The 13,651-nt window shown below is 44.1% G+C and overlaps 2 protein-coding genes across 4 annotated transcripts in view; one reads left to right on the top strand and one right to left on the bottom strand.

Moving 5' to 3' along the window:
• Faf1 (Fas associated factor 1) overlaps positions 1-2,833 on the bottom strand; it is a 345,021-nt gene extending 342,188 nt beyond the window's left edge. The window contains exon 1 of one of the 2 annotated variants that reach the window (XM_036177177.1): positions 2,259-2,833. In XM_036177177.1, the coding sequence (XP_036033070.1) occupies positions 2,259-2,315 (57 nt within the window). In that variant the 5' untranslated portion in view covers positions 2,316-2,833. The remainder of the gene's footprint in view (positions 1-2,258) is intronic. The other variant, XM_036177179.1, reaches the window with a different exon arrangement.
• An 11-nt stretch (positions 2,834-2,844) lies between these two features.
• On the top strand, positions 2,845-8,843 carry Cdkn2c (cyclin dependent kinase inhibitor 2C). 2 transcript variants are annotated; one of them, XM_036177180.1, is made up of 3 exons: positions 2,845-4,051; positions 4,507-4,646; positions 8,073-8,843. In XM_036177180.1, exons 2-3 carry the CDS (start codon positions 4,518-4,520, stop codon positions 8,448-8,450), a joined length of 507 nt encoding a protein of 168 aa, XP_036033073.1. In that variant the 5' UTR covers positions 2,845-4,051; positions 4,507-4,517; the 3' UTR covers positions 8,451-8,843. The 2 variants fall into 2 exon arrangements, with proteins under 2 accessions (XP_036033073.1, XP_036033074.1); XM_036177181.1 differs by lacking the exon at positions 2,845-4,051 and adding an exon at positions 4,062-4,162 and having other exon boundaries at positions 8,073-8,840.
• The last annotated feature ends 4,808 nt before the right edge of the window (positions 8,844-13,651 follow it).

The following is a 13,651-nucleotide window of genomic DNA, read 5'->3' as shown; positions in this document are numbered from 1 at the left end:
GGCTGGATGAGGCAATCCAGGAGGAATGGGTCCCAGAAGCAGATAACAGAGTCAGAGACAGCCCCTGCTTCCACTCTTCAGGGGCTCACATGAAGACCAAGTTACACAACTGTAACATACATGCAGAGGGCCTAGTTCAGCCCCATGCAGGCTCCCTGGTTGTCGGTTCAGTCTCTGTGAGTCACTGTGAACCTAGGTTAGTTGATTCTGTGGGTTTTCTTGTGGTGTCCTTGACCCCACTGGCTCCTACAATCTTTGTTCCCCCTCTTCCAAAGGATTCCAGAGCCCTAATGTCTGGCTGTGGATCTCTGCATCTGCTCCCATCAGTTGCTGGATGAAGCCTCTCTGATGTCAGCTGGGCTGGGCACCAATCTATGAGTATAGCAGAGTATCATCAGGAATCATTTCATTGACTTTTTTTTTTTTTTTTTGGTTCTATCCTAGGTCTCTGGGGTAACCAACCTCTGGGTCCTGGTCCTCAGGAATGTGCTTGCTCTCATGGTAGGCCACATAAGTTTTTTTTTTGTTTGTTTGTTTGTTTTAAGATTTATTTATTATGTATACAGCATGTATGACCACAAGAGGACACCAGATCTCATTACAGATGCTTGTGAGCCACCATGTAGTTACTGGGAATTGAACTCAGAACTTCTGGAAGAGCAATCGCTCTGAGCCATCTCTCCAGCACCATATTTATTTATTTTTTAAAATTACTCAAGTTTATCTTATGTGTATTGGTGTGAAAGTGTCAGATCCCCTGGAATTTGAGTTATAGACAGTTGCGAGCTGCCATGTGGGTGCTGGGAATTGAACTCAGGACCTCTGGATGAGCAGCCAGTGCTCTTAACCTCTGAGCCATCATTCCAGCCCTGCACATAAGTTTTTTAAATGAATCTAAAATGTTAATATTTTAAGAGCAACTGAAGTCATAGGAAGAGCAGAACTTTATTGAACTGTTTTTGCTCATTTTTAAAATTAGTGATGTATTTATTATTTTGAGATATGGTATCTCTAACGTAGCCCTATTCTGGAACTCACAATGTAGACCAGGCCAGCCTCGAACTCAGAGTCTGCTTGCCCCGGCCTCCCAACTGCTAGGATTAAAGTTGTGGGCCACCACACCCAGCTGCTTTTCCAGGTACTGTGTCATTTTTATATTTATTTACATATTACCTGTGGGTGATGGGATGTTAAAATCTTCATTCTGAGAGCCTCCAAAAACTCTTAATACAACAAGGTACAGTACTGCATACTTGTAATCCAGCCATTCCAGGCTGCTCAGAGATTACAATAAGCCAGCCTGAGATACATAAGGAGCTGTAGGCTTGCCTGGATAAAAGCACCCCAAATCATGAGTTTTCTTTACTCAGTTACACACAAAGGTATTTTATATGATGAAAGCCAGAACATATGTACACCCATTTTTTATAGAATACATACAATTTTATCCTTTCTCATTACCATGTTTTCCCCCAAGCAAGATGCCATTAAATTCTAAAAGGCAATGTTTGTAAATTGGATCAGTGCCAGTTATCACTTTAACAGTGCCAATGTCCTAACACAACTTCCAGCTGAACTAAAACCTCATAGTTCCCAGAATGATCGAGTATACAGTATACATGGAATCCTAAATATTGTGATGTTAAAATGTTTGCTTTTAAGGAGTTCATTTCTTTGGTTGCTGTTACCTGATTCACAATATTCAGCTTTAGTTACACCAGAAAACATCTGATTTTTTTCCCTTAAAAATTTAAAGAAACACTACCAAATTCTTGCTAGTTTCAACTTTCCCTAACAGCCAACCTGTTTCAAGATGATTATCCAGATATTTCTGGCTTGTTTTTAATACTTCCATTTTACTCCATGGAACTGGGTACAGATATTGCTTGATATATGTGCCGTGGCTGGTTCTAATTAGACAACTTGTCATTTTTTTTGCTTGGTTTCATTTTGCTCAATACATCATTTGCATCATACAACCGTGCTCTTTTTTTTTTTTTAAGCATAAAAGTATAGAAGGTAGTAATCTTATATACCGAAAGGAGGACGTCAAAAGTACAGAAAATTGGTGCTGGATGTGAAATAAATGATATGGGTAGACCACCATCCCCACCCCCACCTAAAAACAACCAAGCCTCCACCTAATGAAAGAAATTCCACAACAAAGACATAGCCGTGTTAGAAAACATTTCTAACTTACTGTAAATTTTGTTTAAAATTAATCCCATTTCTCCCTTTCCCTCAAGAATAGAAGTCACCTTTTCTAGACCCTGGAACTTTAAAGCTTCTAAGTTCATCGCGATTTCTCGTACCATACTTTCCGTTCTCCTACAACTCAGTCTACAAGACTTCTCTGCTGTCTGGTGCTGTCAGTCGTTTCGCCTCCGCAGCCCTGGCAACGACCTGACAGGTGCCAAGGCCCGCGGCGGAGCAAAGGAGTTCAGCCAGAGCGCGCTCCGGGAGGAGGCGGCAGCCGCAGGCCAGGCCGCTCCAGTCCGCGAGCCTGGCCCCGGAGCGCGGAGGCCACGAGCTGCCCGGGTCCAGCAGAGGAGACGCCAGGAGCTCCCAAGCGCTCTCCGCCCGCCAGCAGTAGGGCCGCGGAGCCTTCTAGAGCCTCAGCCGGCCCCGGGTTACCACCGCCGGGGTCCCGCCCGCTAGGGGCTCGGCGTCGCGGGCTGCAGTCGGTCAGCCCCAGCCCAACAGGCCCGTCCGGACGGCCCCGACCCCGCTTCGGCAGAGCCGGCTGGCACGAACCCAGCGGCCGCCCCGCGGACCCAGGCCCTGCGCGGGCCGAGGAGGAGCGCGGGACCGCGCAGGGGCGGGGCGAGCGCGCGGCCGGCCAGTGCTCCGCCTGGGCGGAGGGCGGGGCGTGGGCGGTGCCCGGCCTTCCCGCTCCCGCGGCGCGCTAACTCCACGGAGCCTCCTTAAAACTCTGCCGTTAAAATGGGGGCGGGTTTTTCAACTCAAAAAGCGCTCAATTTTTTTCTTTTCAAAAAAAGCTGATGAGGTCGGAAAAAAGGGATAAGAAACCGGCACCGTCTCTGCAGAGGCAACCGAAGCAGCAGTTGCAACAGCGGAAAAAGAAGCAAAGGAGGGAGAGAAGGGAAAGATCCTAAAGGGGGAAGACGCGCAAGTGCCTGAAGCCGGGAAGGGAGCGGCTCTCCGAGATTTTGGGGAGTCGGACTACAAAAGAAACTGTCAGCCGCAGCTCGCTAGGGACTGGCGCTGCCTGGTTCGGCTCTGGGACCCAGCAGGCTGGCCACCGCTGCCCTGTCCGCGGCACAGACTAGGGGCACAGGCCGGAGGACCGCGTAGAACTGGCCAAGTGGCACCGGGCGCCCGAGCTGCTGGACGGACGCCAAGAAATCGGCGGGACCGGCTGCGCCGGGGAACTGTGGCGACCGCCTGTACTTGCAAGGACCCTTCCCATCACCGGGGCCCCCTGGAAAACCGGAGAAGAGGGAAAGACCGCTGCAGAGGCGACGACCGCCGCTCAGTGAGCGCTTGCAGTGGAGAGCCTGAGCTAGCTCGGCCGTAGGCGGGAAGTTACTGGCGAGCTGGCCCGGTGCAGCCGCGATGCTACGGCGAGCTGCCACAGCGACCGGAGCCCCGTAGACGCGTCCCTCGTCGCCCTGCTCCTTCCTCAGGTTGCCGGGAGTCCCGGGACCCGGCGGGACCGGCATGACGGGCTTGGCGGGGGCCTGCCGCGCGCCCACCAGCCTCCGGAGACCTGCGCCCGGCCCGGCTCCCACGGCCTCTGAGGCTCGGCGGGGCTGCGGCAGCCCGGCGGGCGGGCTCCGGGGGCTCTTCTGAAGACGCCGAGCCCGCTGGGGGAGTCGTTGAGACCCGAGAGTTGAGGGCCACGGAACTGCTGCTCTGGTCTGCCTTGGCGATCATCTTTAACCCCCCCAGCACGTCAGCATCCAGCCTTGGCGGCGCTCTACTGGCGAGCAGCACTCGGAACTACCCCCTTCGGCGAGACGGATGGAAAGCGAGCCCTGCGGAGGACCTGCCCCTGAAGTTCTGCCTCGAGTCACCACTGTGAACAAGGGTGGGTTAAAGCCTTTTCTTCTCTCCAATACTTTTTCTCCCGCAGTGTTTTCTGAGCTGATCTAGTCCCTTAAGGCTCCGGACATCCTCCTCACAGAACTGTGAAACTTAGGTACGTGACAGCTCTGCCTACATCTCACGTCCAGAGTAATTAAGCAAGAATGCCTGTGTATCTGTATGTGTCTCTGTTGACTCGCCAGAATCCTTCTTAGGGGTTAAAGCTAAAAAGCTAGGAGAAGAGCCCCTCTCCAATGGGCTCAGTTTTGCTGAATAATCACGTGTGAATCTAGGGGCGGGCTTTTGGCAGGCCGACCTTACTAGTATTTACTACCAAGCTCTACTCCAGATTAACCATCCCAGTCCTTCTGTCAGCCTCCGATGCCATCATGCAGCCTGATTAGGAGCAAAGGAAAGTGGGAAAGGAGAAGCAACTAATCGTCTTTTCCCGATCGTCAGGACCCTAAAGAATGGCCGAGCCTTGGGGGAACGAGTTGGCGTCCGCAGCTGCCAGGGGGGACCTAGAGCAACTTACTAGTTTGTTGCAAAATAATGTAAACGTCAACGCTCAAAATGGATTTGGGAGAACTGCGCTGCAGGTTGGTATCCACAGAGGTGGGGAAAACAAGTTAATAAGGTTGCCTGGGTTTCTAAAATGACAGCATTTAAATTTTGAGGGGTACAAATCTTCACTGTTTAAAAAGCTACTTGGTTGCCATATTTTATATCTTTAAGTAGACCCAACTCCCCAAAATGACGTACTTTGGAGAAACTCGTCAAACCAAATAACACCCTCGATATCAAGAGAATCATAGGTTTGGTCATAATTTTTGGAATGTTTTTGTGACAGTGGAGATTTTAAAGTAGTCTTAGCGTCGAAATCTGTTTGTTTTGTGCTGTGTTGTTTTAGATAGCTCTTTAAGCACATTATTATGACTATTATTTGAAGTAAATACACAGCTAATAGTGGTTTTCACCTATTTTGTCCCTAATAATTGACTTTAAAGTTAATTTCCTTGACTACTAGGAAGGGTGTTTTTCCTTTAACTGCTTCATGTCTTAACAAACGACCTTTCCTCGTTTGGAATGGGATAGCCTGGGCACTAAGACAGGATGTACATTTCACAGTTAATATGATACCTAATATTCAGGAGTGAGGAGAAATAAAAAGTTGAATTTTCTAATCAGAGCTGAGCAGTAGTGTTGTTTATTATCCCCGTAGTCATGCGGTGGTATGCTCTGATTTTCAGTAATTAGATTTACAGGCAACAACTGACACATGTCCAGCTGCCCAGGATGGACCTGATAATATTTTTTCCTCCTCCAAATGTTGTCATGTAACTTTGCTGAAAGGCATAGAAACAAAAAGTTGGAGAAGTGATCTCCACTAGTTGCTTTTATTGGTGTTCTGATGGTACTCCTGGGAGCTTTTCCTTACCACGAGCAGCTTTTGAAAACCCACTGGGGTAAAGGCATTAGAGAGCTTTGTTTCTGTTTAAAACAAACAAACAAACAACAACAAAAAAAAAAAACCCAGAAATGTAAGTGGCAGGAGATAACCACAGTGAAAGCTCTCACAGTCTCCATATTTTAAGTCAGAATACAGGTGCCTTGCAAAATTTTTACTATTGAGGAAGCTTGTGCAGAGACACTAAAATACTGATCTTGATTCAGGTAGATTAAATAAGGAAAGGGTTTTGTTTTCGTCTTACCACCTAATGCTTTTGTGCTGGTTTGGTGATGGTAGCAATGCCCTAAACTCCAGATACTGAAAGATTTTCTGTTGAAAGTCAAAAGATTAGGTTAGTTTCACAAAGTATGAGACACTTTAATCATGTTCAGAATCTTTTGCAAACAGAGCAATTGGGTAATGAAGATAATTAAATTCTGATAAACATTTAAAAATAATAACCGTCCACTTTTGTTTATATTAACAAACTTAGATAATACCCACTTATTATAGCTTAGTATCAGGACATATAACGAAGCAAGCACACACAAATAAGAATAATAAGAGTCCTTTTCAGTATACGTAGTCCTGACTCTGAAATTGTGTCACCAGAAAGAGCTTTCTTCAAAATCAATTGTGGTATTACTGTTACTTTCTGCCAACGATGGCAAATTTTAGTCTGTGATTGTTTCTTACTCAACTGTAGAAGCCTTTTCTCTCTTGTTATTGTTTTCAATCAGAATAATCAAAGACCTTCATCTTACATTTGCTTTGCAAAGATCTAAGGTGTCTGTTTCTTGTTTTGCTCACTTTAACTCTTTCAATGTGACTATGGTTTTAGGGAGATGTGAAAAAATTAAAATTAGACTGTTAATTTTTAATAACCAGAAAATATATTTCATGGAGGTTCTGGAAAAGTAAATTCTGGGTCATTTTTCTACTGCCCTAAATGAAGGGGTGAGAAGGTTTTATTAAAGAGGAACTTAATATAATGACAAAGTGTGACTTAATATAATGACAAAGTGTGACTTAAAATAATGACAAAGTGTGTAACTTGCACTTATAAAATATTATTCATTCTAAATACATTTTACTAATTTGCAATTCTTTAAAAACATTTTAAAGAGATTAAATCAACTTTGTACATGTTTTCAAATGTATTACTTTCTTACTCTAATAAATATTGAGTGTCTAGTAAGTAGCTCACTTATTATATTATTATATAACTTGGATTCTTATGAATATACCTAAATATAACTGAAACTAGTTCAAACGCTGGAATTTTCTGGTATATTAATAATAATAATATTTTTCACAAGTAAATAATATATATTTTACTCTCAAGTGCTGTTATACATTTTTACTTATGAGAGATCTTTAACAAACATCTTTTAAAATATAATCCATTTAAACAACAGTAAATAAGTCTTTGTAATATAAATTATTTTGTGTCTTGCTAGCAAGTATTTATACTATATTCTGGCCTTCAAAATATTGTTAGTTTGCCAATAGCTCTTCTTAAATGTTATGAGTGCAAACGGAAATTAGACAGGATCACCAGTTGATTATTAAATGACTCAAACCACAGGATAGAGCTGTGTAAAATTCTTACTTTTACCTTTGCTCACTTGAATATCAGAAGGCTAGTTAGAATGTTGAGAAATACTAACTAATACAGCAGGGTGGCTGTTGGATTCTCTTAAGAATGGTAGCCATGCAGGCATTTCCCTCTAATAGAAGGCAGATCACCAACTTAGCTTGAGATAAATTGATATAATAAGCAACATAGAACTCAGTGGCTTAATTAATACCTTAATAACTCAGTGATATTCTGTAATTTGAAATGAATTCTAGCTGTGGAATGTTTCTAGTAGCCAATATTTATAGCCTGTAAAGAAAAAAATTTATGCTTAAAATTTTCAGGCAATATCAATTTGGAAGGAACTTGTAAAACATATCATATAAGAAAATGTCAATGCTGGGATTTTAAAGGCTCAGTTCTACACTAAGTGGTACTTACCTGGGGGTTTGAAGAAACCCACCATCATTTGTCTTCAGTAGCTACCAGGAAATAAATTTTACTCCCATTTAATCTTCCAGAATTAATAACCCTAGGTATATATTTTATGAGCATGAATAAACAAATAGGAGTCTCTTTAATTAAATACCAAATTACATTTCTTTTATTTTAGGAAATTCAAGAAGAAAAAAAAAAAAGCAAAAAAACTACACAGGTCTTCATGAAAGATAAAGAAGCAAGTTAGCCATCAAATTAGATAAAGAACCAAATTAGCCATCAAATTTATTCATGTTGCAGAAATTCTGTTTTATTGATCAGTTTATCTCACATCCGGGCTTATTTAAAATATTCCATCAGTAAGATCAATTTTTGTACTTTTCTTCTATGCTTACTAACTGGTACTTGCCTGCTACACCATCCTTCATATTCTGTGGTATAAGTCCTCTTCAAGTCCTGAATCAAAAACAATGGCCGGAATAGAGCAGATAGATGTCTTTAAATATGGCTGTAGCTCGAGAGCTGGAGGGATTCTCCCATCTTTAACTTCTTTCCTAGGTTATGAAACTTGGAAATCCAGAGATCGCCAGGAGACTTCTACTCAGAGGTGCTAATCCCAATTTGAAAGACCCAACTGGTTTCGCTGTCATTCATGATGCAGCCAGAGCAGGTTTCCTGGACACTGTACAGGCTTTGCTGGAGTTTCAAGCTGATGTTAACATTGAAGATAATGAAGGGAACCTGCCCTTGCACTTGGCTGCCAAAGAAGGCCACCTCCCTGTGGTGGAGTTCCTTGTGAAGCACACTGCCAGCAATGTGGGGCATCGGAATCACAAGGGGGACACTGCCTTCGACGTGGCCAGGTTCTATGGAAGAAATGAGGTCATTAGCCTGATGGAGGCAAATGGAGTTGGGGGAGCTTCAAGTCTACAGTGAGTGTGATTGAAGGCTTTCCCACTTGGCCTTTCCGTTGTCGTTGTCGGTGAGGAGGTTGGCTGACCTGACTGGTTTACTGTCACTTGTTAAAATAGGAGGTTTGGTTTGGTTTCCTATTTTTAAGCAGCTAGTTAACTTCTTTGAAACTGCCTAATTGGAAATCTCACTACAAGTTTATGAAATATTTAAACATCTTTTTCACTGTCAAAATTCTGATTTCTAACATGTAATTGCAAATAGCTATCTATGCCTTTCTTCTGGATATTTCATCTATGATTTTTTTTTCTTTGCTTACCCTTTGCCAGTCTCAGTGTCTGACTTGGAGACGTTGTTTTAAAAATTATCTGTCCTGATGCATCTTTTGCCTAATTAAAACACATTTTCAGAAGAGGACCACATTTTCCTGTGATTTTTTTTACTCCTCTATAACCTATACACAACTTGCCACTCTGTAAGAAATGTGTTAAAAGTTAATAGTACTATAAGTCTTAACATTAGAAAAGAACACATTGGAAATCTAGTTATATTGTGGTTACAGTGGAGTTATTCCTTTATTTTCTTCCCCATACCCCTTCCCAAATATTTCATTGGCTAGCTCTGCTTTAATTAGTATTTTGGCTTCAAAAAGGAATATGAGCAGCATTTTTGAAAATCAGACTTGAAATTATTATTTCAGTGTGAATTCCTAGTAATGCCCAATCTTCCCTTATTCTCAGAATTCAGTCAAACAGCTGAAAGGCATATTTTAGAAGCAGCAATCTGAAACAAGCATCAGCTCCAAAAAGTCAGTGCTGAAAGCAAATAGCACCATGGAAGCTGCCCCTTAGGTGACTTTTTAAAATAAAAAAAATTTTAAAAAAATGAAACAGTTTCTTAATGTATTCTCAGACTTGTGCCACAAGTAAGCCAACACAACACTGGCCTTTCACTACAATCGTCAAAAATGCAAAACTACAAAATGCTTAAGTATTAAAATACAAATGTGGTGGGAGGCTACAAAAACCTCAGCCAGAAAGAAAAAAAAAAAGGCATATAAAGACCCCACCCAGCTGGGGTCTACAGAATAGGGAGTAAGAACTGTCACTACGCGTAGAAGCAGCTCCTCCAGATGGTACTTGCTTTAGTTCTACATGTTCTTCTTCTTTTTTTTTTTTTTTTTTTTTTTTTTTTTTTTTTTTTTTTTTTTTTTTTTTTTTTTTTACTAAATGGTCTAAAATCTTTTGGGGAGCATTTTAGCTTAAAAAATAAATTGTTGAGGGAATTAGACATACCTCAAATTTCCAAAAGGATTTTCTCCACAGCTAGTAATTAGACTGTCATATTAAAGATAGTCACCAAAGGATTTTAATGCAGTTACCATTTATACATTTATAAATACTGTATTCATCATTTGCCACACAAACAAAGATGTTTTATGTGAAAAGTTCCCTCCTCTGCTTCATGAGCTCTCTGCCCTCAATTCAAAAAGAACAAAATACTTGGAAGTTTATTGAAGGGCATGGCTCTGATGTCTGCCTTAACAAGGACTGCAAGGGTGGAAGGCAAGCACTTTTAAATAGCGCATCTTCTAGTGTAATATTAAAGAATCCAGGATAAAAAGCATAAACATTCCCACTGTGGGGTTAAAATCTGCATTCTCTAAGACTTTTACTTCTGCCTCCTTTAACTGTATTTCTACATGAATGTATTTTCAATGTCAGGATGACTTTCAATTTAGGAAAGTTTTAAAGGTAGAAGTTGAGATGTTCTAAAAGGAAAATATTTCTATTCAAGAGTAGACTCATTATATAAAACATACAGTTTTAGTAAGTTGAATATTTCCAAAGAGGAGTACTATTACTGAAAGTCATACTTTAAAACCCTTCTCACAAACCACAACTGTAAAGTTGGGCAATTCCAAATTTACAGTTTAATTGATTCGAAGTACCACATGTCTCAGCATTTACTTTATCCCATAATGTAAAATTACATTTAGCGATTTCAAATACAAAGGCACGAGATGTCCATAAAGCAAAAGAGAAGTACTGTAATTGCTTTGTTCTCGGGTGGTCTGAGCACAACCAAGGGAGAGGATGCCCTATCTCTTCATCAGGCTAAGATTTGCTACGCATTAAAACATCTCCACATTACCATGGCTTCTCGCAGGAAGTAACTTTGCTAATCTGAGTATTTTAGAAATGAGTTATGTGGTCCCCTCTAGGAAATATGAAAAGCTATGCAATCTCTCAAAAACCTCGACAGTGCTCAGAACTCTTGAATAAGCAGAGAAGGGAGTGTAATGCTGAGCTTAATGGGGTCTAAATTGCATGGCGCACAGGTCGGGAGAAGTCTGAATTTATTCAGGTGCAGAGTAAGGATGAAAAATCTAATTGAATAGAGTGCCAGGAACCCCAGGGGACCTGCTATATCAAAGATAGAGGTTATAAAGCAGAGATTCGAGCAGAGCTGTCTCTACTGTGCCTAATCTGCACAGGGAGACTCAGGTCCAGCCTTTGTGCAGTACACTAAATCCAGATTTACACCTGCAAAAAGAGGGAGGGTGTGCACCAACAGGGTCTCAGTCCACACTCTAGTACTGGAGTCACTAACCAAGGTACCTATCTTCTTGTTTCTCTGGTGAGTCAACAGGGTTGTTTTGTTTTTGTTTTTTGGTTGTTATTTTTTAAGTGAATATCATGCGTCAAACAGTGGTGTGTTGACCTTTTTCTTGCATGCGCACACACACACACACATACACACACACACACACACACACACACACACACAGGCACGCACTCACGCTCGCTCGCGCGCGCGCGCGCGCGCACACACACACACATCACTGTGGGAACCTGACAAAAACATAAAATATTGTTTCCTGGGAAAGCAATTTATTTGGCAATATGGTAAATTTACTTTATCTTGATCATATTGGATGTTGGAATTTGTGGCAGGGGACTTTCAGGTTTTCAGTTCCTAGGAAGGTGTTTTAGACTCTCATTGGGGTCCAAAAAAACACTGGAAAAATCACAGTGCTAAAGCGGAAAAAGGCCACACTCGCAAACCTTCCTAGCTCTTCTGAGCTACCTCAGTCAAAAGACTACAGGGGGAAAGCCTCAGCTGCGTGTGACTGCTGCTTTTACCCGGCAGTTTCCTGCAAACCGACCCACACAGACACTTAGTGAGAGGCAGAAAACAAAAATGCAGCCTGAGATGGGGGGGTAAAGCTCTGCCCAGAGCCAACCGCAGCATCTGTGGAGGGACTGCGAACACATCCTTTGTGTCCTAGACTCAGACTCGGGCTCGGGAAGAAGCAGGAGCAGGGCGCTCCTCCTGTGCGCGCAGAAAAGCCCAAGGGTGGGGGGGGGGGAGCTGCAAAACCGTTAGCTCACTTTCCCTGCCCCCCCCCCCCCCCCGTACTCGCAAAGGTCTCTTTTCTTGTCTCTTCCTGTCCAAATATTTCAAATTTCCGCGCCTTAAATAACAGCCTCCTTTTATTTAGTTAGTTTGCTGGGCAGGTTTGGCCGCCGCCGGCTGGTCTCTGCCTCTCTATGGACCCGGGGCTCCTCTCGCCCCTTGGGGCTCCTCTCGCCCCTGGGTGCTCCTGCAGCCCCTACATCACCCTGGGCCCGGCGGGCTGCGCAGAGCGCGCCCAGGCGAGCTACAGCCCCGGCCCGCTGCGACCTCGCTTGACCTGGTTGTCCGGGCACCAGGGAGCCACCGAGGCCGCCCCCAGCCCGGACAGGAGCCGACGAGTCTCCCAATCCAACTTCCCTCCCGGAGCTTTTAGGAGCGTCCCTCGCTTCGGGCTCGGAAGCCCACAGCCCTGCGGCGGCAAAAGGCCAGGGGCGGGCCGAGAGCAGCGACGAGGCCAGTGGCCGCTGTCCGCTCCAGCCCCCAGCCGCCCGTAACCTTGAAGGCGCCCTCGAGTGAGTGCGTGCATGCGCGGCGGCCGTGGCGAGCTGGCACACCCGGCTAGACGGGAGGCTGGAGCTGGGAGCAGGGAACGGGGAGCCGGCCCCAGAGCCCTGGGAGTTAGGGGCGACCCCCACAGCCAGCTCCGGGTGCTGGCCCTCCCGCAGCCATCCGGCAGAATGGTGCTGGCCCCTGGGCTGCGGCCGGAGGGCGGCGCGCGAGCTGGGGCGAGCAGGCCGGTGAGCGCCTGGCTCTCTGCGGAGGTGAGCTGGTGGCCCGAGAAGCAAGCCGGCTGCAGCTACTCGGTACCCCACGCCGCCAAAGCCCGCGCTCCCCTCCTCCGCTGGCGATGACAGCTGAGGACAGCCGGGCTCCCAGCCTGGCTGAGAGGCAAATTCTTTGGTTTCTTAGCCTTTTGGACTATTCGCAAAATTGCCCCGTAGTTTTGCTTTTCCTCCGTAATTTACTTGATATCCAGAACCGAAAATGCACGTTCATTCAGAAAGACCCCAGCCTGAACAGTGATCTTCAGGGCTGGGGTGTGCAGAAGAACACCTAGGAGTCTTTTTTTCCCCCTTCCAATCTTCAGCGATGCCGCAAAAGAATCACCCTTCTCTCTTGGCAAATGAAGATTCCTGTGAAATATTTTTGTCTGTGTAGAAACACTGCGTGGACTTTAGGTGTTAGAATGTGGTTTTGGAATTTTTTTTTTTGTGTTGTCTTTAGTTCTCACCAGACATTTAAAAAAAAACCAAAAAAAACAGTTTGGTAACGGGCCGGCAAGTGAGCAAAGGTTATCCCTGCTACCACAGCACCTGCAAACGCACAAGTGGAGTTCACACATTTTCCTTCCCGTGTGTTCTAAAATGGATTCTGAACCGTCTGGAGAAAGCAGCACATGAGAACAGAGTTTGCACATTTTTAAATTAAACAGGTACTATACTAAAACTGTCTCTCCTAATCTCCGTGTGTCTGTCTCACTGATCAAGGCTGAATTCTAACTTAGGCCTACTCAATCATTTTATATACAGCCCTTTTCTCTTCTCTCACACCCCACTCCCCAACCACTACCACAGAAAGAAAGAAAAAGGAAAGGAAAGGAAAGGAAGAAAGAAAGAAAGAAAGAAAGAAAGAAAGAAAGAAAGAAAGAAAGAAAGAAAGAAAGAAAGAAAGAAAGAATAAATAGCAGCTCTTTGGGAGAGGAATTAAGAAACCACCAATCCACCAGTCTCTATCCAAATACACTTCATTTCTTCTGAGTACTAAGAAGAAATCCTACTTCCAATCAGGGATAGGGAAGAAATAAT

Source organism: Onychomys torridus, chromosome 2 (genome assembly GCF_903995425.1).
Source record: "Onychomys torridus chromosome 2, mOncTor1.1, whole genome shotgun sequence".
Lineage (NCBI taxonomy): Eukaryota > Metazoa > Chordata > Mammalia > Rodentia > Cricetidae > Onychomys > Onychomys torridus.
The sequence above is the reverse complement of the archived record's forward strand: the minus strand, read 5'-3'. Positions and strand labels throughout refer to the sequence as shown.